The sequence below is a fragment of the Balearica regulorum genome, chromosome 1 (genome assembly GCF_011004875.1).
Source record: "Balearica regulorum gibbericeps isolate bBalReg1 chromosome 1, bBalReg1.pri, whole genome shotgun sequence".
Lineage (NCBI taxonomy): Eukaryota > Metazoa > Chordata > Aves > Gruiformes > Gruidae > Balearica > Balearica regulorum.
The window spans coordinates 153,741,052-153,768,758 of record NC_046184.1 but is presented as its reverse complement, the minus strand read 5'-3'; the positions used below and the strand labels follow the sequence as shown (position 1 = coordinate 153,768,758).

Genomic DNA, 27,707 nt, shown 5'->3' with positions numbered 1-27,707 from the left:
CCCCAGAAAAAAACCCTTTGCTATCCACATTAAAAAGAACTACAAGAGAAAAACGAAAGAAAACACATCCTCCTGCAACTTGCAATTAGAGCAGCGAGAGCTGTTATACTGCCTGTTAATACATAAAAGCCCACTATAGAAGGAGAATTCACAGTAATAAAGTCTCCAAATGAATAGTACGTATCCACAGTGATTTTAATAGTTCAGCTTCTGAATCTTACACTGTCATACCTGACATAAAAAGACTGTAATTGATTTATTAGCTACAAATATAAATTATACCTGGATTTTCTTTTTTTTCTCTGAAGAATAAAAAAGTATCATGTGTGCAATCTTCAAAGTTAGAATCACAAAAGAAAAGATGATAATCACATGAAAGCTGTTGAGAGTACACAAACAGATCATTTACATGCAACATGAAATGGCGAGTCATTAAAAATCAGACTCCTTCAAAACTGTTCAAATGATTGTCGCTACCAATTGTACTAACACACCATTTGTCTTCAGAGCCCTTGGAAACTGGCAAGTCTTCCCTCCATAATTTCATTCGCATTCCTATTTTCATACACAGAGCTTCCCAGAAATCTTTAATGGTCAGAAGATTTGTGGGTTTTTTCCATATACACCATTTTAGTCTATTTATTCTTTGACTTTTCCTTTCTGGTGACCTGCAAGAACTTGTTACTCCTCAGTTTGTTGGAGCAAACAATCCCTCTCCTTTTCTATGCCATGTACATGGTTCAGGCACAACAACCAGATTTTGTCCTTTTTGCTGGTTTGTAGTCAGTAATGTCTACAGTTTGTGGTGGCCCCTCAGCTTTCTGCCGTCCAATTATTGGGACTACCATCTCAAACACAGTTTCAAAGAGGTAGTCCACCTTGTATCCTGTTTTTGCACTGGTCTCAAAGCACATTTTTTCAGCTGCTGGAACATCCTTCTCATCTAGCATTTTGTATTTCAGTATCTTTTTGTAGAGTGCAATCGCATCCTCTGCACGGACTTGTTTTCGCACCTTCGAGCCACAGCTGGCAACAGACTTCTCAGGTCTATTTTCATCCGGTGGTAAAGCACAGTCATCGGTGAGGTCAACTTTATTTCCAACAATAGCAAAAATGCAGTCGGCACTCGCACTGTCCGTCAGTGCCAAGAATCTTTCTTCCAGCTCTGTCAGGCTTTGGAGGCTGTTCACATCGTACGTGAGGATCACAGCAGCTGCTCCTCTGCAGTACATAGACCCGAGGCCATGAAACTGCTCCCGTCCTGGCAAAGGTTTAAACACAACAAAACATTAGTCTGCTGGAAGCTACATTATTCACTGAGCAGAAGAGTTTAAGGAATTTTAAGCCAATTTCACAAGTTTGGATGGAGCAGGGAAGGTAAAAATGTTTTATTTTATAGTATTTTCAGGTTTTTCCTCCTGCTTTTCCTTAAGAGCGCAACAGTGCCACAGAACTCGGCTCACCGCTTGCTCAGTTTCAGAGCAGGGAATCTGTAAAGACGAGTGAGCAAGTAAATGTGACACAACATTCACAGAGGCAGAAAGGAAAAAAAAGGGGTTTTTTTAATTAAATTGCATGCTAGTTTATGTCACATTAACAACCACCTGCTTGCATCTGTAGATGGCCCATTCCACCTATTTAACAATTTACAAACAAAAAAATAAGTTCTACTGTTTCAAACTCTGCTAGAACTTATCACTCCTATAAATTTAGTACACACTTTCAACCACATCCAGTTCAGAAATCTGGATCAAAGTCAGTAATCCACTTCTTCCTAGGTTTGGAAGAATTTTGTAAGCAATTTAGTCCTCTGCTACATGCCCGTCAGGTTCATTGGCTTTACAGGAAAAGACTTGTCCTTAATGCTGCCGCATACAGCCTGTATCGCTAGGCATCTGTCCCACCACAAGTACTCACTTTTTTTTTTAGAGTATTAAACACAATATAGAGAACCCCAATTACATTTTAAAAGTAATTTATCTTTTAAGTTGCCCTGACCATCACCCAATAACCGACAGTTAATAACAAAACATTTCTTCCCCCTCGCCATTCGGCAAGTATGTACCAGCACTTGCAGCTAAGTCTTGATGCCCTCCTTTAAATTCGTTTCTTGGAAGACAAAATTGACTCTTCTTTACATTCTGGGAAGCAAACGATGCTCTTCAGTAGCTGCAAAGGGACTAAGGGGAATGAGGCAAAAGACAGGCAGTGTTTTCCTTTCCTATTGAGGACAGCAACTTTCCTCAAATACCTGCTAATGTAGCTGTAAGCACATTCATTTTACTCTCCAAAACTCAATCGAGAAAAAGATAAAATACACTGGATTTCAACCAGCCATCAGAGTCAGCCTTAGGTCACTATGGAACAGAAGCATGAATGAACAAAGAAAAGAAAAAAGAAAAAAAAAAGATTAAAAAAGAGCCAACTCTGCTCTTCTGAACATTTAAGAAATCATCATCATTTATCAACTCTTTTCATACAGTCTCTTTGCACAGAGCCTCCATTTACAGAAAATCTGGAAGTGATCTGGTTACATTAATTTTCTGCACAAAGCTACTGACCACCACGAGTTACAGCATCATGAAATCCTTGTAAATGACTGTGGAATAGGAAAGGCAGAAGAAATTCATGCTGAAAAATACAGGTATGTTTGGGGAAAACACATCTCCACATGAACATGCACACTGTGAAAGTAACTTAGAGCCTATCTCCAGTCAGGAATAGAACTTAAAATAGATCTTTGAGTCACTGTAGTAAATCCTTTGACAAACTTCAGGACACTACTCCATGGTGGCTGGAAGAGAGACACAGTGTTCATCGCTACCAGTAAAGCAAAACTGGAAAACATTAAGCTAGAACATGAAATCCAAAGCTCATCACACCTTTAACATTTAGTGAAACTCTGGTAACTGCCACAAAAGTAGATTTTCTGCAGAGTGCACTGTAAAAAGGTCCAAAGGAAGCTGGTGAGGATGCTCAGAAGTATACAAAACTTTTGCATGAGGAAAAATTGTGGGATCTCTCAGGCTGGTGAATGATTGAAAAAGGGTATCAACAGATGTCTATCAATTCAGGCCTAATACTGAGAAAGTAACCCAGAAACAACTGCTTACTCTTTCTCGTGATGCAGAAAATGAGGATTTCCCATCAAAAAAAAAAAAAATCATGCATGTAGTTTAAATACTTTCCTACACAGTGAGTAATTGGCAATAAGTGTTATATGACCTTGCAGAGGTCAAAAGTTCAACAAAGGGAGTTCAGAAAAGCATTAAGCAAAGTTTATGGAGAATTGCTTCTATGCAGTTTTGTATAACCTCTGATTTGTTTTCCTCCAGCAAAAGAAATTCTTTAACCAATGCTCTGGAAGGCAGAAAAAAAGGGAGGAAAAAAAGAATAGACACGTCCTTGTTTTGGTACATTGGGTAAGGGCAAGGGAGATTGGGGTGTACGAGAGGGAGAAGGTCAGTGCTTCAATGCTTTTACTTCCAGTCTCATGTTCAAAGCTGTGCTTTCAGTTGCACTGCAAGTGAGTTTTTAAGTCTCCAATTTTCAGTAGAAGTTTGTGCCATGACCTACTTTGTTTTTATCCAAATTCTGATTATACTGAGGTCTGGAAACCACAATGGAACATATATCCTCCCCTGTTCTCCCACTTCAGATGCCTAAGACATAAAATCCAGCCCCCAAAATCATTTGCTACAGCAACCAAGTACTAGAACAATACTATTACTTGTTTTATGGAATTTGTATGCTAATCTAATCTTGCACAGCATAATATAAACCATGACATTTTTACACTCTAACTACAAATGGGCTACTTCGACAACTAACATATTGTTGAAAAGGGGAAAGAACAGAAAGAAGAATTTACCTTACATAAGGGATTAATTATGTCAGAGGAATTACAGATAGTCTCTCTCGCTCACCCACACAGCACAATCTACATGAAGAAAAAAATGCATAATTTATTTTTCTGTACAAGTTTCCTTGTACAGACCACTTCTGGCACTTAAGGGCTAGAACAACCCTAGATGTGGAAACCCCCCAAAACTACACGAAGCATTTAAACTAATACCTGGCCCCAGGGCGTCAGGCAAAATAGTATCAGCAATTACAGTGAAAACCTTATTGCATGAAAACAACTAGCCATAAGAAGGGGGTGGCTGTTTCTTTCTTTGGATTCGTGTGGTCCCACTACAATCATGTACCTTTTTACAGAGTTAGCTAAATTAAATGATAAATCCTGAATCCAAGAATTAAACAACTTCACCCTTTCAAAAATTAAAGTTAACAAGGAAGAGTGGCAGAACTATCAAATAATTTGCAAAGGAATTGCAAGAAGAACCAAATCAACCACAAAGGCACAACATTAGTGAAATTTCTTAAAGCCAAGGAACCAAAAACTAACTTCCATTTTTCTTTTCATCTTTATATTTTGCCTTATTTACAGCAGTTCGATAACCCTACAACCACATCACTACCTGCAGCACCACTAGCTTTTCAGAGGCTCTTCCAGTAAGTTTTCTCCAAGGGAGAAAAAAGGAAACAGGAGGTCTTGCAAGAGGCCAGACTGATAAATAAGTAAGGCTAGATTTAAAGTGTGCTGAGACTTTAACTTAAGGCCTAGGCTTTGGTCTAAGCCAGTCTCCTATAGCACCATGACCTCTCACAGCTGGAAGGCAGCAGCCCACATGAATGTTTTCTCTGGATGGGACCACAACCTGACCAAGCATCCCCTTCCCTTCCCAGCTGTGGGATCCACCGACAGCAGCAGCACTAGCCACTGCCCCAATCTCCTTGGAGCTCTCCTCCTGCCCGCCGTCCCTGGGGGTGGTATCCAAAGTAGCCTGTGAAGTTGCAGTTGATGTTTAGGAGAGCAAAAGATTTCCTCCAGCCAGATTTGAATGTTCCTTACTTACCAGCTCTTCAAAGGCTTTCACCACAACTTCTTAAGTAGCATAACTTCCCCCCCAACACACACTCTTTCAAGAAATCCTCTACTAGAAGAACAAGTTTTAAATCTCTCAGTGTTGAGCACATACAGGAATGCAAAACAGACTGTAACTTAAGTCTTGAGGGAATAAAATGCCACAAATACTAAAGAGCTAAAAAGGTCATCCAGAAAGTACTGAAAAAAAAAAAAAATTACTGTCATTACTCTGATATCGTGGTCTGAACAGGGTCCTAAATTCTGAGTTCCCAGAGTAAGTATATCTTGTGGAAAAGTACACGAAGGTGAGGAATAAAAGCACACTAGCATTGCATTAAAAATGAACAAGAGTGCAAAATTGTCCAGAAAGTTCTCAGTCCGTAAACCACATATCTTCCAAGGATTTTCACTGTAATTTAAGCACGATTGCAATCTGAACAGTAGAGAGGAATTAACACAAACACAAGGTTTCGCCTTTCAAATTCTCTTTCTTCTTTATAAAAGAGTCTGAACTTGAATGTAGACGGAGAAAGACAGGAACTGTGCCCTAAGGAAATAACCAAAACAGGAAAGAAAAGAGAAAGTATGATACCCATGGCACAGCACAGAAATCAGTATCAGAAAGAAACGAGAGTTGAGGATTCAGCTGCGGCTCAAAGGGTGACCCTGATGCTCTTGAGTTACCTCAGCGGGAACATCCGCGTGATTGCAACAGCGGACAAAGAAGCTCCTTTTTAAGGAACAGCATTTCCTTCTGTTTGCAGACAAAGCAGTAAAGTTGTGACCCTTTAAAGGACATTAGGGGAAACAATTTTGCTAGGAACTGAGATTTCTGTTTGTGCACGTATACCGAGATACATACTGACTATTAAAGAACAAACAATGAAGGTCCCTGAAGTTTTCGGGAAAATTCTCTTGCCCACAAGTGAGTCAGGCTGTAAAGTCTGGACACTGATGAAGTCAGAGTTCTTTATTACCTTGTTAAAGATCGATATTTATTTCTTCTAGGTAACTTTATCACATTTCCCTTGAAGTAAGGAGCTTTATTAAGAACTGAACTATGCCTATGGTTACTTGGGGATAAAAATAAAGCTCTTCACCCCTAAGGATTAACATGGAGGATGTAAGTAGGAATTAGTGGAAACAAATGAGTCAAAGCACTGGAGAGCTCAATTTTTACATATCCAGGAGCTGTCTGAATACATGATTTCCCAATCCATTAGAAAACTGTTGCATTTGGTTTTCCTCTAAGACAAAATTCCCCACAGAATAAAAGTCACTGGGAGGGAAAAGAGGAAAAAACCCAACAACAAAAACCACCACAAACCCCCCAAAAACTCCAACCACCAAAACAATTACAGTTGAGCAACTAGAAAATTAATTTAAGCTCCACCTTCACCTAGTATTATACATTCAGAATGCTGTATTATAGAATATACTTGAGTATATTGAAGTTTCAGAATGCAACAGACCTCTGGCTCTACTAAAAATCAAGACAACATTTATTTTGTTCATACTCATTATTTAAATATGAATCAACATTCAAGGCATGCACTGTGCCCTATTTCAGGAGCTTCTATTTAAGTTATTAAAATTAGATATGGATGTCTTGGCCAAAGCATAACATAAACATGGGAAAGTACTGATCTTAATACTCACAGGGCTTCACTTTCATGTTTTGAAGTAGAAAGAGCTACACATGGAAGAAGAAAATAACAGCCACATGGGTTAAGTGAACAGCGAACAAAGGAAAATTCTTTAATACAGCTCTCCAAAGAAAAAACAAAGACAGTCAAGAAAGCAGGCTCAATGTAATATATGATTGGGGCAAGCCCACTGCATTTCTAAATGCAACGTATTCTCAATTGCTAAGTCAAGTATCTCTACCTCATAATAAAGAAGATTTATGATGGCAAAAGAAACCATATCTTCTCTTAAATCTATGTATTTTTTTGATTTAATGAACAACTACTTTGAGGCCTGAAGGAGTCTGAAATTCCCAAGCCCCTGCAAACATCCCCACTCTACAAACAGGAATCGCTTTAGGCTTGTAAGGCTCCTTCTGCAAAACAGCAGTTCAGTGTGAGCAAGAAAGCCAGATGAGCAGGAACAATCATTCACTTCTCACTTAGGCAAGATGAGAAATCACGATCAAACTGAGCCCTGTCCTTCAGTCAGCTTTAATTATACTAGAAATATCACACCCTCACGAACAAATGTTTCACTTGGACATAAAGAGTGATGACTAGAAAGACTAGCACTTATCCATTCCAACTTCAATTTCCTTAGATCTGGTCTTAGAAAACAGAGGTTATTCAAAAACACTTTTGCAATAAATAGAAACAATTAACACAACTTCAGTCTGTAAAGCATTTTTCTTTTTACTCTAAATTAAAACATAAAAAACACATAAAACCACATAAAAGCACCATCAGGTTGCATAGTTCCTTCTTCCCACCAACACACACACACTCTCCACATCATAGACATTATTCACATGCTCATGTCCAAAGTCACTTAGATCCAAGCCTGACAGCATTTAGGTATTTATACTGCTGCTTTTATGTACATAAAGGAAATAATACTGCATGAGCTCTTCTCCTCCTCCCCTAGAGGCTGGCATTCAGGAAGGCAAACATACTCAGGACATTTGTTTCAAGTGCTACAAGTATCTTCCCATAAAAAAAGATCAGAATATTCAAACAGAGGCAAGTCCCAGACTCAAAGGAACCAATGATGTATTTGAACTGTCTAACACAGTTGACAAAGCCTTGTGAACCATAAACAGTGAGGCAGAAGATGCTTTCTAATACATTTAACTCCATGACATTTGAATAAAAGGCAAATCTCAAGAGTTCAGTGTGCTGTTATACAGGAAGAATGTAATGTTATTTTTGTGATCTGGAAGTGGCATTGCATCATGTCACGATAATCTAGTCCTCACTGAATTCACATACAGAAATCTTATGCAATCTACTAGCAGATTATAGAATAGATTTCTACCAAATATTAAAATGTTCAATTTAATAGATCTGATTTTGTCTGAGCAGCCTGATAAGTTACTTGAGAAAATCCAACTAGTTCTCTAACTGGAGCCAGAGAAAGGTTTTGATGAAATAGGAAATGCCTTGGCACTATAATCCCAATTTATAAACTATGGTACCACAGTATGGCTTTTCTCCTGGGAGATTAAACTGCACCCTTCCGTGTAAATAAAAATATTAGAGACTTTTTTTTTTTTTAAGAAGTCTATTAAACTACCATCAGTGATCCAGCAGTGTCTGAGATAAAACATATCCCAAAATATATGTAAACTCTGTTATTAGGGAACCTAAATTTTGATATAAATAAAAAATGAGCAAAAATATGCAGCAATGACTAACTGAAAGGCCATTTGAAAGGACTAATTCTTAAACACAATTTTAAAAAAAGAACATAAACCTTATGTTTTATCTTCAGAGGATAACTATTCGTCCCTTGCAAACTTATGCAGGAATATTTAACAGATATTAATACATTCTCCATGGAATAAGAGGAGAAGCTACAACAGTATTCAGGAAAAACTGGATGAGATGATGAGCATTACCAAGCATCAAGGCCTGTTACTGAGGATTTTGTCTCCAACATAATATGCAAGGAAAAAAATAAAACTCAGTCCTTATTTACGTATTTACATAACAAAGCCAACATCCTTTCAGGCATCTAAATTAGCTATTAACGTTCTGCCAAGAGAAGACAACTACCTCCTGGAAGACTTGTCCACACCAGAACTACCAGTGTGCATTAAGAAAAGCAACTCACTGCCTCTGCTTTAGTTAAGGGCACTAAAACCACAAATCATGTATTTCTACCCCTACTATATTTCACAAAAAAAAAAACAAACCAGACATGGAAATAGATATGGAAAGCAGGAAAAAAAAAATGGAAAAAGAATAAGTTTTTAAGGAGCATGAAGACAAACTACAGAGAAAAAACACCACCACACCCTGTATCCTGTATGAGGTTTTGCTCTTTTCACTTGTTCTAATACAAAGGGAGCATATGAATTCAATTTTTTGAGTTGTAATCAACACCAGTATGGCTGGGAAAGGAATCAATTCAGAATCTTTACAAACAAAAAGAATCACTAGAAGGCATGTGAAAAAGTGGGCATTTACTTAATAGAAATGGAAATTCCACTACACACTATGCCTAAGAATAGTAATAAATTTATGGGGGGGAAGCTGTATCCAGATTTCTTTTAGTCTACTTCTTTCCCCTCCTCTTTAAAGATAATAACTAAAAATAATGGACACGCCATAAATAAGGTTTGCAGGACATGTTTCAGCAGGGACCAACAAATACGAAGTACGTAAAAGATTTTGCCCTAACATTCTAGCCACTTCACCTACCTTCTGAAAGACAGGCCTTCCCTTAAAGAGAGCATTACTATTAGCAAAGTTATTAATTCTTTTATTTCTTTCTTTATAGATTCAAGCTTATTCCTAGTTTACAGCCTCTTCAAAAGGAAACTCAACAGCCAGCTAAAACAAATGACAGCAGCAACTATTATCAGTTTGTTTCTCCTTTTATGGTTTTAATAAGTGAAAAGCTCTCATAGTTCTATTTTGGCTGTGTTTCATTTTTAATTTTTTGCTATCTACACTCTGAGCAATTATAGCACAACCCTGTCAACACAGCCCTGTCGGGCTGGGAGAACAACCCCCTCCGTGCCCCATCCTTTCCGAGAACAGCTTTCCCTTGTCAAACTTGAACTATACCAATAGGTCAAGCAGTTTCAACCGCCTCTTTAATTGCTATTAAAACACCAATTCAATTAACATTCCAAAAAATGATACTTTGGCACAATTCACAGAAAACAATTCTTCCAAAGAAGTTCGCTTTAAATGAGCCTTTTATTGTTCGGGCAAATAGCATGCTGAGAAGTTATGCAAAAATAATGTCAGCGTGGTGTACTGCGTGTCACATGCCGAACTCCGTAACACATGCTTTAACAATCTACAGGATCATCTGAGATTTGTCTGAAGATGACGGCTTGTTGCAATACATTTTTCTTCAGCAAAAGGGCACACACAAATCCCCATTTAATAAAAGTGGCAAAACATAAAATATTTTTATTTCATATCCTCCAAAAAGCTTCTGTTTCTAGGCGTGTGCTGGTAGAAACTCCAAAATAAATGTCTAGTCACAACATTTCTCTGATGTGCTGAAGAAATGACTCAAAAGGCATATAGCTTTACCTCACAACTCACCTTTACAGAGCTCACAACTGAAACATGGGTAAAAAATTGCTGTGGGTTTTTTGACAGTTAACAGTGTGATAGTTTATGGAGAAATGTGCTTTTAAGTAAAAGCTTCACTTTCTACAGGCAGCTAAACTAAAAGCAGATGCCTAGCAGCTTATGCTGGCGCCCATCAATCCGTTGTTACCTCCTGCAGAGCATGCCGAGTCACAGAGGCATCCAAAAACGCCGATTACTGCAAATGAAAACCCTCTCATCCACACCTCAACTATAATAAACATCCCTCAAATCCTGTATTACTCGGTCATGAACTACTTTAAATATTCCCAGAAACTTTTTTAATCCAGTCCTGAAGAGCAGTTTATCAATTTTCATTCCATAAGTGGCAGTGAAGTCTTCCATTACCCGAAAGACAGACCCACTGGACACGCTCACGGGAAGGAGGAGATCAAGTTTGGAAGGGAGAGAAGAGAAGGAAAAAAAAAGTTCACAGAGCAAGGTCAGAGATCAAGTGTAATCCTCATCTGAGTCTGATCTCCTGCGTAATAAAGATGATAGAATTTCGCTCAGCCCTCGTCTTGTGACTGAGGAGGAATTTGTATTTTATAAAGCAACCAAAGAAAGAGAAGTTAATATCCCACAAATTAGTTTGCTGCATTTCAGCTTTCAGGCTCTGACCTTTGATAGACTTTCACCATCATGTGTCCTCTTCAGAAAAAAACAGAAAAAAAAAGTCACACACGCCCCCCCCAAAAAAACACCACCACAAAACCAACAACAACAGAAAACCCCCACTCTCTTCTCTAAGAGATATTCATGTATGACTTAACCTCCTTCTTGTTAAGCCAGAGAAATCAACATTTTTTTCATATTCAGGCTCTTTGCCTCTGGCAGATGCCTCTAAACCATTAACCATACTTGTAGCTCTTTTCTCCAACCTTTCCATATTATTCTACAACCAAGACTGTAAAAGAGTCTCACCAAAGCTGTGAGGTTACTCAAATTCTTCACTACTTTCATCCCTCCCAACACTTAGTATACTTTTCAGAACAGCTTGTAGGCTTTGGGATATTACAAGGTACCAAGAGCTCATTTTGTCATTTACTACCAACTCAATGGACCTTGCAAAATACATATTGTTGCCCAAACAAATCTAGCTTAACCTGTTACCAGCACTCCACACCATTCGTGTCTCTTCATTTGCAGCCTTACAAAACTGTTTAGTCTGCATATTTCTAGCGACAATCATCTTTTTTATAAACTCAGTGTGTCTGGACTAAATGCATATTCGTGGTATCTCTAATCAGCAACGTCTTCACCAGACAAAGGAGCAGCACAACTCCTATACAGGAGAAGAAATACTACCAGAGAAGATTCCTACTATCTACAAGAATTAGCACATGAACTAGTTTCAGCTTTCCTGGGACAAAAGAGTACTTGGGATCTATTCTGTTGCATAAATACAAAGTTATTTTTCTTGCTGGCAAGAATAAATCAGAACTTACCATTATTATAATGGAACTAAGCCCAAGCTTCTAAACTCGCAAGAATTTTAATTTCAAAATCAAAGTTCACATAGAAGCACCAATTTTACTCCAGCAATATGCTTTCTATCCAAAGTTTTAAATGTAATCATATTATGCCTAGAGTAACACAAAGCATGACATAGGGAAAAAAAGCTCCTAACCATACTACCTAGCATGTTTTTGGGGAAAAAAGAACCCACACCATCAACACTTTGAATAGACCTAAAAAAAAAAAAAAAAAGGACAAACACCCATTTGCATCTAAAGAGCACATTGACACCTCGACAATCCCAAATAACATTTTCATTTAGCTACTTAAGACTTATTTTTTCAAACCACACATTTTCTTTAGTTCTCCTGATCCACTATGTTTATTTCTAAGTGAAGGAAATAACCCCAGAAGCTTCAAGCAATTCACATATTTTTCAGCTGTCTGGAAACGTAGTGCCTTGAACAAGAAGAACAGAATTGACCTTAGCCCTGCCAGTCCAGCAAGCGTATCTTGAGTGCATCTGCAACACAAACTGAAAAAAATTACACCGGTATTTATCTATTTCCCTCTGAAATCTCACAGTTGTGTAAGAAGACATTTTATCTAAACACTGAAGTCTGGTGAAAAAGAGGAGGGCATGCCAGATTTATGGGACTTTATCATCCTGTCAACAAGCGGGTGCTCCACCAGAACTCCAGCTGAGATCTTGCATCAACACCATCTCTACTGAAAAGAAAACGTGGCAGGGTGCTGAGAGTTAAATTTATGAAGCTCCTGTATGCCTGTACTAAAATGGGAGCAGGAGCACAAGGATGAATTTAGAAATTTGATTCTAAGTAAAATGTGAGCATCACTGTGAAATTCTTCTGAAGCTTTATGTTTAAAAGACAATTGTAAACTGCTACTTAAAAAAGAACTGGTCATTTGGCAGATGACCTTCTTAAGGAAATATATGATTGGAAGCAAACCACGAGGGGAAAAAAAAAAACCCTTCGGATTTGCTTTGGCAGAGTTCTGCGGGAAGCAATAGCACTGAACACTTAAGTGCAGCAGCAGAGCTTGATGGTCAAATATTGCTCTGCAGTGGGTATCAAAGAGGCCAGTTATGGGACGGGGCTGTAAAACAACCTCACCTGTGTAAGACACTCGCTTCTGGGTTGTACGAGAAGCCTTTTGGTCGTAACACCCACTGGAACACAAATTCATCTCCTCCAAGAAAAGTCCCTCCTACAGAAAGGCAATTCATTTGCCACTGGATAAGCTCTAAAAGCAGCTTGTTTTTCTTTCCAGTACCTGAAAACTGACACTTTTTCCTTAAATTTACAATTCCTTTTCCACAGGGGAACAGGCACTGCAGATGAGCCCACTACTCTATGCAATTGCTATGCAGAGGTGGTTACCAAGTCTTTATCTTCACAGTCACACCAAAAGGAGATCTTTAAAGCCCACGCTCCCTCCCAAAGTTTGCTCTTCAAACAAAGTAGGTCCTCAGCTCAGGCAGGAATGCATGGCCGGGTGTACTTCAGCAGAGTTTGACTGGCATTGCGGGGCCAGGAGGTCACTCTACGCACCTTGGACGTTTTACATTGCTCAAGAAGGAATTGGCAAGTTAAACTTGGATTCCAATTCACCCAAGCAAACATTGATACAGGTGTGTGATTTTAAAAATAAAATAAAATAAGCAAATCCAGAGATGGGTAGGGTTAATTGCAATTGCCCTCCTAAACATATCTCAAGAAGCACTCTGAAACGCTACCACTCGTCAGGCATTCCTGCCAGCTCCCAGGGAAGAGTTAGCCAGTCAGCGTCCACCCGCTCCCTCACAGACAAGAAATGCTTCCTGTTTTTCTTCATTTTTATTCCTGTTTTAAGTTTACTTAGGTTTTTCAACTTCCTCATTAGATACTTTGCTTTTGCCCTAGATATCTCTTTACAACTTTTTTTTTTAAATCAAAAATCCCCATAGGATTTTTTGCAGAAGTGTAACTACATACATAGCAATTTTCTGTAGAAGGGTAACTATGTACATACCAAGTCAATCAATACAACACACCGTACCATTTTTTGAACGAGGAAATACCATGAAATCAATAAACATCTTAATTAAGGGCAGTGGCATTTTAGAGAAGAAAAATAGTTCATTGTTACTGATTGCAGATTCTCTTTAGATTAAGTTTTGTATCCAACCATAAATAAATGGTCTAATGTATTAGAAACATTATTCTTATTCCATATTACTACTTTAACCCCAAACACGTCATATGTATTTCTGCCTCCTGGCTGTCAGTCTTCAAGTCCCTTCCCAACTACAGGAAACCAAACCACCAACGTGCAGCTACAAACTTTTCTGTGCACACCCACGCAAGGAGAGCCATCCAAGAACACAGTAAGTTAGCTTTCTCTTTCACAGACCCACAGGAGAGCTTCACTTAAAAGAACGTCAGCTATGGCAGCACCCATTTTCCATCAGCCCCACTTCAATGACACCTCTTTCCATCCTGCTGCCAATACTTAGGAGCAGTAGCAGCAGCGATGGCAGACAGAGCCCGGCGCTGCCTCTCGCACAGTGCTCCTCTTCAGGGCCATCCCAGGACACCAGCCAGAGGGTTTTTAGACACTGCAAAAAGCTCAATCTTCAGACATTTCCAGGGATCTCCAGGGTGCTCTTACCACAGCACCAGGGCACCAGAAGCAGCAGCTTTTTAGCCTTCAATAATCAGCCTGGAACGCTTTGAGGGCAACCTGGTCATACAACCCTGGGAACACACCTTCTCACCCTTCCCTACAGCCAGAGACCATCCTCTTCTCCCACAGCAGCAGCACGGCTTTGTAGGGCTTTGGGGCCCTACCATCTACAGAAAGGCATCCAAGCATGCAGCCATGGTTCCTTTTGGAGATAAAATTAATTACTAAGCCCATATGCCTCAAGCACTATTTCCATAAATCTTTTATCCTACTAGTAACTTTCCAGGTTGATTAGAAGTAGATGACAGCAAGAGAAGGACTAGAAATACTTCCAAGTGACCTAGCTGTTACAAATCAGAAGTTAGTGCAAGCCAGCAGCTGAACGCTGGTAGTCATCACTGTTCACCACTAAAAAAAAAAAAAAAAAAAAAAAAAAGCGTCTACAAATCACAACGTTCATATTCTGAAAAACAGAGACCAGGTTTCACAAAAAAAAGACTGAGACCTGGCAGATTGTTTTGTCAGAAGTGACCTTCTGTGTCACATGTTTCAAAAATGAGAAATGATTCTTGCACACATAATGAATAACACAGAGTTGTCTGAAACTCCTTAGGAAGCTATGGCTATCAGATCAATAGCAGGCACCCACAGATGGTCTGCCCCAGCAGGTACTTCATAAATGCCTCTTATTTAAGGTTAAACTATCTTCCAGGGAAATGGAACTCAGCTGTAGTAGATGACTATATGCTAGCTCCTGATTTGTAACACTGAGTTTAACTTTAAATATTTTTCAAAGTGATACTGAAGGGAGGTTTAAACCTTGCTAAACAGGTAGAAGTAGAGGCCATGGATCTTGCAAACTGAATTTAAAAAAATCTACTTTATATATATATATATAAAAAAATATATGATAAACTCTCATTAGTAACATGGAACATAAACCTGGGCCCACTCAATAGACAGATATTTTTAATGATTTGTTTCAATGTCAGTTCATTTATAGGCAGGTTCTCAACTAAGAACACATGCAATTAATTCACGCCTAATTTACCCTTGAGAAAAATCACAACTTCTTCTACTCTTTACCAACCACCACCAGCTTCTATTCAGCTGAAATCTTCTTCACCGGCTACCTCTGGATAGTTGCTGTTTGTCAAAAGCAGGAGGAATTTCTGGTGATCCGTCTTCAGCAAGTACCAAAAGTGGGGGACCATGCCAGACATACAAACTGCCCCGTGGGTTTTACAGGCACGTACTTAAAACTCATTCACCTCGTTCAGATAAAATTATCACAGGACACGTGGCTTGTGTTTTCAGAACTTGCGCTGGCAAAGATGAACACATGGCTTTTACATTTCCAGAACTACTACTCCCTTCTAATTCCACTTCTGGCTTCTCTACCTACATTCTCAAGAGCGTATGTAGTACTCACTGTTTAGAGGCATTAATTTGAGGGTTAAAGAAATGAAAACCACAAAACAGGCATGGTAAAAAAATCGATCTCGTCTCATTAACGTTCTCCAACTTGGCACAAAGGGAGTACCACTAAAACCATAAACAACTCAGTTCTGAACTTTCTATACAGAATAAGCTATAAAGAACAACTTTACCACTGTCCAGTGTCTACCCATTCAACCCTCATGCCATGAGAGGAAGCTAATTACCAAAAGGGAACTGCCTACAGATTTGTAAGCATTACATCCTTTCCTTTCGTAATTAAGGCAATGAGGCAGCATCTCTAGGTCAGAAAGTGCTCTGCCACTCAAAAAGAGGACAGACGCCAACTTCTTCACTTCCACTGGCCTTCCAAGGCTTGAAATAAAATAAAATTTAAAAAAAAAAAAGCGCAGCTGAGCAGGACACTGTGGAAAGGGCACACAATGCTAGAATGGGAAAGGAAATAAGGGAGACAATACGAATGCAATACATACAGCTATCTGCTGTGGGAGGGAAAGCTGGTAAGACAGTCTTACAGGAGTGTTTGTTCCTCCTCATAAAAATAAGAAGTAATCATATTTGTGGGGGTTAGAAGAGCTGTTTGAGACATTTTCAGTTTCACAAAAATGAAGATTTAATTTTTAAATAAGCAACATCATGTATGGAAGGGGGAAAATCAGGAAATCACTCTCATTATACCAGTGGGCTTGTTCTGTTTTGTTTTAAAACACCTAAGTCTCACTTGCAGCAACCCACAAGATTTGATGATCCCTTTTATGAAGCTTGGAAGATGATGACTCAAATACATAGGGCTGCTTCTTTCATTTGTTTTTTAAGTATAAACTACTACATGTTCTGGTCATTTCTCCCTTTTCTGAATGAACCAAGATCTTTGCTTTTTTTGAGAGCAAATGACAGCCAGAGAATGGAAGCAAATAAACAAAAAAACCTCTAAAATATAACCAAGACCCTTATTTCTGACTTCAGCAATTAAGAGAACAACAATGGATTTGTACGTCCAAATCACAGACCCCACTATGAAGAACAGAAACTGAACCTCTGAGGGCTTTCACAACATAAGACATTAAAGTGCACGCAGCTTCAGTCCCATCGCTGAAGTAACCTACAACAACCAGAAAGGGAAGTCAGTCAGCCCAAACCCCTTGGGGAATGGGGAGCAGGAGCTCAGCTGAAGGTCCTTGCAACCAGGGCACATCATCACACACATATGTGTTTATACTGCTGTCGTTGAGTGGATTGGGAACGTGAGCTTAAGCAGAAATCAAAGTTGGTTGATTCCATGGAGAGAAATTATTATCCAGCCAATGACCAGTATGCAGATATTTCTTTTGTTTTAAAGGCTATTTCAATCTACCCTAACTTTTGCTTCACATTCTTCATGAAGTGTACTACACATTAATTTCCCTTGCCCCAACTCCCAAACTGTTTCTTTGGGGTTTCTAGTTATCCTGAAGGTCTAAGCCATCCTTCATTTTACAGATAATGATATAATTAAGAGAAAAATAAAATCTCAAGTATTTAAATATCTATGGTTGAATATTATACATGACTAAAAATTCTGAAGTAACCATCAGCTGCAGAAAGTAAAACAAAAAATATCCTGCTATTTTAGCTGTACTGAAAACCATTATTTTTAAACTAAGTATGTAAGAGCAGTTGGATGGCTGGACATCAACTTTTCTCGTATTTTATAGGAATTTCCTGAAGTACAAAACCAGTAGCTAGGAATATTAAATCAGGTAACAGATTAAAGAAAAAACTTCTCGGGAAAGGCTGAGAGAACAGGGAGAAGTATCTACATCAAATGTTGAATCATTATTGAACAAAATTATTCCAATCTTCAATTCATTAACCTGTAGACCAGAAAAAAAAAGTAAAAAGGAGGTATTCTCTGTAGCTGAGGATGTAAGTTATTTTCATGACACAAAAAAGCAAAAACAAAAGAATTTGTGAAAGGGCAGAACAGAAACAATCTGAAAGCACACAAGCTTTAGTTCATAACAAGACATTAGCCTGTTTGAGTACTGAAAGTTTTAAATCTCCTTCTGGAGTGATGTTTCCACCATGCTACAAACTAGAGCAAAATGTATTTTTGCTCCAAGAGAATTGGTGAAATGGCAAAAGCCCAAATACACATTTTCTTCTTTTTGCTTTATCTTTAAAACACTAATAAATTCAAGCTCACACAGGTTCTTTAGGCTGTCAGAGTTCTTCTATGAATGGCTCCTTGGTGGCCCATGCAAAGCCAACTTCAATTCTCATCTGCTTCCTAAGAAATGGAAAGATATACCAGAAGATTCACAGCTACATCTGATGATCTATCTCCCTTTAAAAATGTTTAAAAGTTCTCTTCTAGATTTGTTTTTTTCCCATGCCCAGGTAGGTTAGTAAGACTAAGAAATCTTGTATGCTTATTGAGTTGGTTGCACTAAAGGTGAAGGATCTCCTCCTGTTGGTGGTCCTCCTGTGGTGAAAGATGGCAAACTACTTATGTAGTTTATTTATTCAAATTAAGAGCAAAACCCCTTCATTTCCTTTGACCACCTCTGTTCTCAGCAGTACCACTTGCATAAGCTAAGTTTAATCACCAAGTTCAAATCTCATTTCCTAGGCTTATCTTCAGGTACTGCATATGAAGTTATAGTGACAGGTGCGGGAAAAGCACTTTATCACAAGTTTGATGCCTTTTGATCAAATCCCAGGATCGTCTACCCGGTGTTCAACTGAAGAAAGCAAATCATTCAGACTGGGGAGAGAGTGTGATTCTTTATGTTCCATAATTTTTAATGGCTTCAGATATATTCACTACAGACTCAGCATCTTTCTCGACGGAGACCCAAACAAAGGTTACTTGTTTGGATATTTTTGCAATGGTAATTCCTCGTCTGAGTCACATTATACTAAGTTCACCTTCAGTTCAGCCAGTGAAAGACTGCCACAGGACAAAATCACTTGGAAGCTCACATGGCTCACCCCGAGACAATAATTGTAGTGAAGCAAACAACTCATCTATGATATAAGACATGATTGCAGTGTGAAGTAAAGGTACTTAGACTAGCCTAAGTATCAGAAGCAGCTCAGCCAAGGCACCATGAAGCTGGCTACGAGTCTCCCAGCTTTGACATCTGTGCACCATAGTGGGTATGTACATGTGAGATGAAACAAGTAAAGTACTCGCTATACAGGAGTGCTCAAAGAACTGCAAAACCATACAGCTAACAGCTGGTTACCCGCCCTGTACTTGTATTTCAAGCACTCACTGTCACCTTCCTTCTGAAGGAAAAAATAAAAGTTCATTGCTTAGTCTACAGAAAAAGGCACCACAACACAGACTGCCTAAGTTCAGGCACCTAAACGTGCAGTACTAATTTTAAGAAGCTATTTGTTTTTCAGGAAGGAATGTACCTGGTACCTCAGAAATAACCAGAATTAGGTCAACATGAGTTAATTTGTACACAGTCATCTCTATTTACAGCTAATGATGTTTCTGCTGTTCTGCGCAATGCTATTTACCCTGCTAGAGAGAACTACTGGGGAAAAAAGTATCCCTGTGCTTTCTCCCTCGTGCCCAAACTGTTGAAAGAGTGGCCATTTCTTAGACAGCTCAGGTATAAGTCTCACAAATATTGAAGTCAAATTGAATAGTGCAACAGGGCATTAATAATGTGCTGTCTTGCACAGAACACCTCTTGAAGCCTTTGCACGTACTCAACAATCCAGTTCTTGGACATCCTTCTAAAGTTTTCTACAATTTCTCTCACCTGCTCCCAATTTACCAGGAAGATGAATTTCCATATGTCTGCAATTTTTGTCAGCAGCTTTGCCATTGCATTTACATTGTTTGACTAACCATTTCTCTTGTTCATGCCTCCCTCTCTCATACATTTTCAGTGTTGTCACAAAGCAGACAGTCAACACTTAAACCAACCTTTGAGCTGTCAAATCAATTTTGACAGAGATAGATGGAAAATACACCTCTTCCTTCAGTAAGCATGGAAGAAAGGATGCAATGCCAAAGGCACAAATTCCTCATTATGAAGATTCTCAGTATTGTTCCAACCTACAATCCAGGGCTTTAAGACAGGGTTTAAAGCAAACTCATTCAATCAATTCAAGGACTTTGTACAAACTCATTTGTATCAGCCAAAAAAAAGAAGCAAATTTTTCCACAGAAAAAGATGACAAGCCATGCACCAGAGACTAGACATATTCTTGTTCTCCCTTTCACCATCCATTCAGATGCACTTGAAAATGGTCAATATTAACTCCTCACCCCCCTTTTACACTATGACCCAAACTCAGGCCTCACTGCAGGCTAAAATTAGAAAGCAAAGACAAACTCTTTTGTTACAGAAGTTGAGGTGCTACTGAGGACTCCAAAGTTGCTAACGTTTGTCAAGCCGCCGTGCCATGGCATGACACTGGACAGCTTTAGCCAGGCACAGATCTCAGGTCACTGATGTTATTCAAGAGAGTCTCACTGAACTGTCAAGTAGTTTCCCACTTTGGCTAGAACAGCGCAGTCATTTGCACACTATTATTAAATACCACATGCAAAGCAGGGATTTAACGTGGGGGCTGGAATACAGAAGTTACCACAGAGGTTCGTGCCTGCATCAAATACTCACAACAAACGGCTTACCCTCCCCATTAGCTTGCCTCTCCAAGAGCTGGTACTAAAATTACAGGTTAGAAACAAAATTCCTCCTTCAATAAAGTGAATTAGCCATAGTTAAATAAACAAACTGTGCTAATTTTGTCTCCTGTTTCTTTTTTGATGTTTGTGTATTTTTCACAATTCCCTCTGACAAGGTATTTCCATATTTTTTACTTTATTTGCATACAAAAGCATTTTCAGCAGCTGTGAATTTGCCACCTTTGACTTGTGTATCTTTGTATTTTCAAGTAGTGAGAAACAGAAAATAAACTTCCTCCAGGACTTTCTCCAGACAATTCATTATTTCTTCATATTTTTAGTCACTTCTCAGGTTATTCTGCTTTTTTCAGAAAACTTACGTTGCAGAAAAAGTAATCTGGTACACTGTTTCACAACAACAAAACCATGCTTCCAGGGATGGTCTAAAGCTAACCCTTTATTCCTGCCTCTGAACCTGCTTTAGGGGCTTTAGATACAGAGCTCGCTGACAGTGAACTCTCTTCAGGGGTTTTCCCCCAAGTACACAAGAGATTTTTCTCGGCAGCTAGCTATACTGTCCCTTTGAACCTCCGCTCTTATGGTTTCCTTTTCAAGATGTGGAGACTATAACCGTACGCAGTAATCCCAGGGAAGCCACACTATTTAGGTATGAGGCACTGGTCCTCAGCTGTCATTGTTTTACATGCAACAATTACAAACAATTAATACACAGAGGTCAACATTGTATTCTGCAGGATAATTTTCCCACAGGTAAAAAGAAAAAAAAAAAAATCTCAAACCCTCTCGGTGGCAACAGCCCCTGAGCTGTGACTCACTGGCAACAAACTTAAGGTATTTTATTCTCCATAATTTCCATCTCATATCTTGTTAAGTTCCTGCCTCCTGCACGCAGCTACACACTCAACAGCCTTCCTTACTAAATGATCCCTGATGTCCAAGACGCTCTTTGAAGTGATATCCTCTAAATCCTTCCGCCAAACGGCCCCCTTAGTTAAACATACCTCATCACACATTCTGCAACACCCAACCCCAACTGCTACTCCGTCACTGTTTCATTGGGTTCAGAAAGGCTTTCCCATATGCTTCAAGAGTTCTCTTTGGCTTTGACTAACCTACGTAACAGTCTCATCTGTAGTTTCTTTTCTCTTATTGTCAAACATAGAAGAATACTGAACAGTGTAGCTACTGTCAATCTTCACTTGCGAGGAAAAGATACCACTTAATCCTACTCTTCCTCTGTTCTGTTTCAGTATGATGGAGGACCACGCTTCCTCCCTACCTACAGCCAATGTATATATTCTTCACTGCACCAGGGAACTTTAGTCTCCAGGGCAGCTGGGTGACCAGCCTGCCTGGGCTGATCTCATACTCCAAAGGACCAAGTCACACCCCACCACAAGTTTCCCCTGAGAACTCTGCTGGGTCACACCCTTTCCAGGAGGAAAGCCACGTGCAGAAGGAAGATATTGCTGCAGATAAGTACTTTAAAAACCTCATAGTCAAGGGACTCAAAGCCTAACAAAGCGCGGGAGGAACCTAGCGCTTCTTACCAGCTGAACGCTCACACCAAGCCCAAGAAAGCTCAGCACAGGCAGTTGCCTGCACTGCTGCCAGTGAAGCACTGGCTAGCAGAGATGGGAAACCGTGAGCAATTCACACATGCTCACCCCCACCGATCTACCAGACACCAGCAAACCAGTCACAAGAGATGTAAGCATTATGCAGATACACTGTGGTTGACCCAAGCCACAGAAGAGCCTTTTCCAGGCCATGTTTATCTTCTTTGTCCCTACTAGCTCCGACAAGTGAAAAGTCACCAAAAAAAAAAAAATCTGCAGGTGTAAAACAAAGGGGTGGAGGGTGTAAAAATATGAACTGATAGCTGAATATCCACAGAAGAAAATAGTGAAATCAGTTCTTACATGCAGACAGCTAGCTTAAGATGAGAGGAAGGAAAAGAAGGGAAGTTTGCTTTCCCAGTTAACCTTTATGTTTCCCCATTCTCATGCTGCTTAACTATCTGTTGGTAAGTTCAAAAGTCAGCCTCCTTCTCAAAAATCAATTACAGTATCATGAAGTGAACTTTATTAAATACTTGTCATTAACTTGTCAGTCTGCTGCCCTAATACCAAGCCAGGGCATGCTGACCACTAATAATGAAGAAACCTTTCTGCTGGGGGCACCGCTTACCTCCCAGATGAACAAATGTCAACTTAAAAAGAGACTGAAATCCAACATACAAACAAGTTTTTCCTTTTGAAATATTAACGCATCAGAAAATAAGCCTGAATTATATACTTCCACAAAATTGTTAGCTGCAGCCACCACCCATCAGTATTCCAGGTTTAAAGGTGGAGTGGGACAGAGAGTCTCAGAACTTCAGGACATGTTTGCGCTGCCCAAGATAAAAGGCTATGTGCAAGCTCAGAGCTGCATGCCATCAACACCCAGCAGGAAGTTTTGGTTTACTCCACAGTTGCTGTCATCACTGCCTAGAAGATATATATACACACACACACACACACACATATACATATATATAGCTTTCACATCCTGAGTCTCCAACCTCCAATCCTTTCACATGAGAAAGTTCTTCTGGCTGTTGCTTACCTTCCTTGGTTCAGAAAAATACTACTTCAAGCAAACTATTTATGAAGGTCTCAAAGCATACTCTCAAATGCTTTAGAGACTAGGCCTTTTTTTTTTTTTTTAAATTCCTTTGAATTAACTGACCCAAACAGAAAACAAGCAAATATAATTTTTAGCATCAGAACATAACAAGTAAATAATTCTCTGCACCAAGAATACAGCAGCAGCCATGCTGGGTCAGATGCAAGACCATCTATCCAAGCCTTTGACAATGGAGAAACAGTCAAAAGCAGATGGCTAGGAAAAAAAAAAAAAAAAAAAAAGAGCATAAAAACATGGCAAGCATATGATACTTCTCCCAAGTATTCTCCCATCTGTGGCTTATTTGTTTCCTTGAGTTGAATGCATTTCCGAGTAACTTCTCTCATAATCATCAGATTGGAAAACTGGAAATGTTGAATTATTTCCTGTGAGCATTTACATAAAAAATAATCAAGTCTGACAACTTCTGCACACCCATTTTACAAGACTCGCGGATAAGAACATGCAAGATTTAGACTAGACCAAGCAGCTGATTTTTCCAAGATAAGGAGGGGTGTGAATGTACAGCCAAGAGAAGAGTCTTCCCTAGAATAACTGATTTGCACTTCAGACCTACCTTGTAGAACGAGTTAGGTGTGCACTTCTGATTTACTGAGTGATAACAACACAGTAACATACATTTTAAGCACTTTGGCAAGAAAATTTAATTCTTCCTGGACAAAATGCGAGATTTTTCTGAATAACAGTGAAAAGTAATGCAAAATCAATGGAGTGATGAGTAAAAATGACACATTTTTTAAATAATTCAGAAGATCGGCAATTACACTGATGTAGTACTAGTATCAATGCATACTTAGCTTTTGATCCATCACTGCTACTGCAGATATATTCAATCACTGAAGTCTAGTCTTGTAAAAACAAAATTCTTGTGTTACAGAAACAAAGCTTCAGTGTATTGAGGTTTACACTGTTACAGCCAACTGCCTAACCCACACCAGAATAACAAATAACCACCCAAACTAAACTGAAACTAAATATGGGGGACTTCTACAGAGATAACAGTCCCCAAAATAATGCTGATAAGCGATGACAAAAATAAACATACATTCACATACTAAATGTAACATGAACTAAGAAAATTTAAAAAGAACATGCATTCCAGTTAACCGTGTATAATTGTGCATTTTACCTGAGTACTGAACTAGGGTAGTAGTGACGACCAAGCATCCCCTCATTTTCCGGGCCAAATCTTCGGTATTTCTACATTGTACGTTCTGTAAAGTACTATTGGGGTATCAAGACAGACATCAAGTTCAGACATCTTGAGGTGGCACTCAGTATTTAGTTAGGTAAGATGGGTGCAAACATTGAACATTTGCCATGTTGTTATGTCAAAGAATTTTTCACCTCCTGGATGATCTTTTGTTTCTGGATTCCCTTATATATCTATGTGCATGCATTTAGTCATATAGATATATCTATAACAATGTATCTGTGTTTGATGACCTTGTAACTGCTTCACAAGAATTCAGTAGTAAGCATGTCTGGTTAATAAGCATACAGAGCTAAATTTTAAACTCCTCCTTACTACAAATTCCAAGCTTACTTGGTACCCACCTGGCAGAGATAAGACAGTGACACCATAGAGAGACCCACAGACCAAGGACTGCAGATACATTGTGGCCAGCAAAAGCCTTAAGGTCCACACATCAGAAAAATTAAAAATGAATAAATCCCCTTGTTGACTTAACGTCAACAGAATTGCAGTGTCCACAGGCTCCCTTTTCTTCTCCATCAGGACAGGAGAAACCATATATGCGCCCTGGGAGCTGCTATTTCTTCGAAGATTAACGAGAGCTGTTAATAAACCAGAGCACACAACCCCAAACACAGTCTAGCCCAGTTCTGGCAACTTCCATCAATCTGCAGGAGCACAAGTCAACAGGGAGACGGAGCAAGAGTCTGTACCTGCCTCTGAAACGCAAGAGAGGGGATGCTGCATTCAACGCTAATTCCAACAACAGAGAAGGAGGAGGAAGATGTGTTATGCTGCCCTCAGTGCAGTACAACAACACTCCTCAGCTGCCGCTCTGCAAATACAGCTTCAGCATCCTGCTACAGAAGCCCCGACGAGGCTTGGGAAGCAGCGGGAGCTTCTACTACAGCGCTATGCAGGCAGCAGCATCGGCAGTGGCCCTGCTCCAGGGTGCAGAGGGAACTCCGACTGCTAGGAAGGTGATGAGCTCTGAAGGCTTGCATTGCCCTGAAACAGGTATGGCCCGACACATGGAAAACCACCTCTGGAGCTTTCCAGAGCCCATATAAAGCTGGAACCTGAATCCTCAAATCAACACTGATTAAAATTCTGCAATAAGAATAAATGACTGAGAAAAGGGCTCTAAACCCAGAAGACAAAGCCTGGGAGTTATGTGATAGTATATGATTTAAAAAAAAAAAAAAAAAAAGCAGAAGAGCATAAAGGAAATGACCAAAGAACAATCTCACCAAGATAATTCTTCTGTTGAAATAAAGCCCACTGCTAATCACTCACGTGGGTCTGGCTTACTAGAAACAAGCAGCAGTTGCCTGCAAGAGACTCCCCACAGTAAAATATGTCAATTGTAAAACTGAAGTAGATTTTTTTTTTAAAGATACTGCAAAGGACATAAAAAGTGTATTTAAAACAGAACTACTGTTAGTGAGCTTTCATCATAGTCATAGACTAAGAAATGCAAGAAGTAAAAGCTCTGAAATATCTCCTCCTCCCCTCCAAGAAGCGTTTCTGCATCACTTTTCTGCAGTTTCATCCCCCCCCCCCTTCCTCCTTCTCAATTCCTGACGCAGGAAAAGACATTTTGGACTAGATTGTGACATGAAGTGACACAGCAAATGAACTTCCCTCCCAAACGTCACCCAGAGGAAACTGGAATATTGCACGATGCTGCAGCTCCAAGTTTCACAAGAATATATAATCTGCATTCATCATATTGCCACTAACGAATTTTAACAAAATTCAGCTAAATGCGAAAACAAGAAAAATACTGAACAAGGTATTTCTCCCACGAGCAACTTAACAGGCGAGAACTTTCACAGACCTCATTTTTCAGGGTAACCTGGCCCTCTACGTGACACAGCAGAACTTCCTGACCTAATAACCAAGAGTAAGATATTCATACAACCAAGACTACAAACCACTTCTCCGCTCCATGCCCTCCCAGCTCCTCCACCCCAGGACTCCAAACCACAACCCACGCTCCCTCCTGCATCCCAGAGATGTTGCCTGACGCAACGCAGAGGGCCAGACAACCCCTTGCTGCTATCCCAGGCAGAAACTGCCTGCAGCTCATGCTCTCTGCGCATTAAACCCTTCCGTGCAGGCTCTTACCACTGGAGTGAAAGAGCCAGCCACGTCTGAACGCTTTGCAAGCTGCCGTGCATTTGAAAGTCTGAGTCTGACACCAGCTGATATCAATTGGACATCTGAAAGCGTGCAGCGAGAAGTGATGAACAGAAGTTTTAACTTCTCTAACTGCTGCCTGGATTTGCAGTCAGTAGCCATCTACTCGGGCAAAAGAAAGCAAATAGGCATCTTCCCTGTACATCCACATTTTGCAAAGCAGGTCCCAAAAGACCAGAGATTAGCAGTTCTAAGGCCTCTTTTGGCCCCTTCAAAAACGTGTTTCTTTTCAGACTTTGCTCTACTGCCAAACCATCTGTTTTAAGCGACTTACTTTGCAGTGGTACCAAAATAAGGCGCTCAGCGCCAGGCACGCAGGGAGCCTTTCCCGGTGCCGGCCTCCCCCGCCGGGGCAGAGCGGGGTTCACCTCTCCGGCTCCTGCGCTCGGGTTCTCGGAGGGGCGAAGCTGCCAGGTCGCCCGACCGCAGTCTTTCCCATCAACAGCTCTTACTTTAGGGCCGAGCCAAAATTAGGGAAAAGAATAAACATACGCACGGTGCCGTGACCAAACCACAGACGGTCTCGGCGGGCAGTCCCCACCCGCGACGGCGGAGGGGCAAGCGCTGCTCTCGCCGGAGCCAGAGAGGGGCAGCCCGCCCGCAAACATCCCGCAAGTGTCTGGGCGGCCCTTTCCGCCGCGAAACACCGGGAGCCCGCGGGGCCAGACCCTTCGCTCCTCCGGGCCGTCTTGCACCGTGGCCGGGAGAGGGGCCGTGCCGTGCCGGGGGCCTCACCTGCCGTGTCCCAGATGGAGATGTTGTACGGCCCCCACTGCTTCAGGTAGAAGGCGCCGCCGACGGTGCTGACCGTCTCTTGGAAGCGCCTCTCCATGTAGCGGTGCAGCAGGGAGGTCTTGCCCACGTTCATGTCCCCCAGCAGCACCACCTTCCCGTCCGGCTTCTTCATCGCGGCCCGGCTCGTCCTGCCGGCGGCCGGCTCCCGCCCGCCTCCTTCTCCCGGGCCGGGCCGGGCCGCTCCGCCTGGCGCGGCGGAGCCCCGGAAGCGGCGGGACGAGGGCCGCCTTCCGCGGGCAGCGCAAACTTCGGGGGCTCCGCCGGAGCCGCCGCGATCCGGCCCCGGCTCCAGCTCCTCCTACCCCCGGCCCGGCCCCGCTCCTGCCCCCGCCC

At 40.5% G+C, this 27,707-nt stretch overlaps 1 protein-coding gene across 1 annotated transcript; it reads right to left on the bottom strand.

Moving 5' to 3' along the window:
- Positions 1-177: 177 nt before the first annotated feature.
- RAB20 (RAB20, member RAS oncogene family) lies at positions 178-27,696 on the bottom strand. Its single transcript, XM_075740214.1, has 2 exons — positions 27,315-27,696; positions 178-1,261 (listed from the first exon to the last, which is right to left on the bottom strand). The coding sequence occupies exons 1-2, from the start codon at positions 27,484-27,486 to the stop codon at positions 741-743; spliced, it is 693 nt and encodes a 230-aa protein (XP_075596329.1). The 5' UTR covers positions 27,487-27,696; the 3' UTR covers positions 178-740.
- Between the last annotated feature and the right edge of the window lie 11 nt (positions 27,697-27,707).

Excerpts from the sequence above, each read along its gene's own strand:
- RAB20 (XM_075740214.1), bottom strand. The coding sequence starts at position 27,486 with ATGAAGAAGCCGGACGGGAAGGTGGTGCTGCTGGGGGACATGAACGTG. Across the intron at positions 1,262-27,314 it reads CTCCATCTGGGACACGGCAG|GACGGGAGCAGTTTCATGGC; the intron begins GTGAGGCCCCCG and ends AACCTTTGCCAG.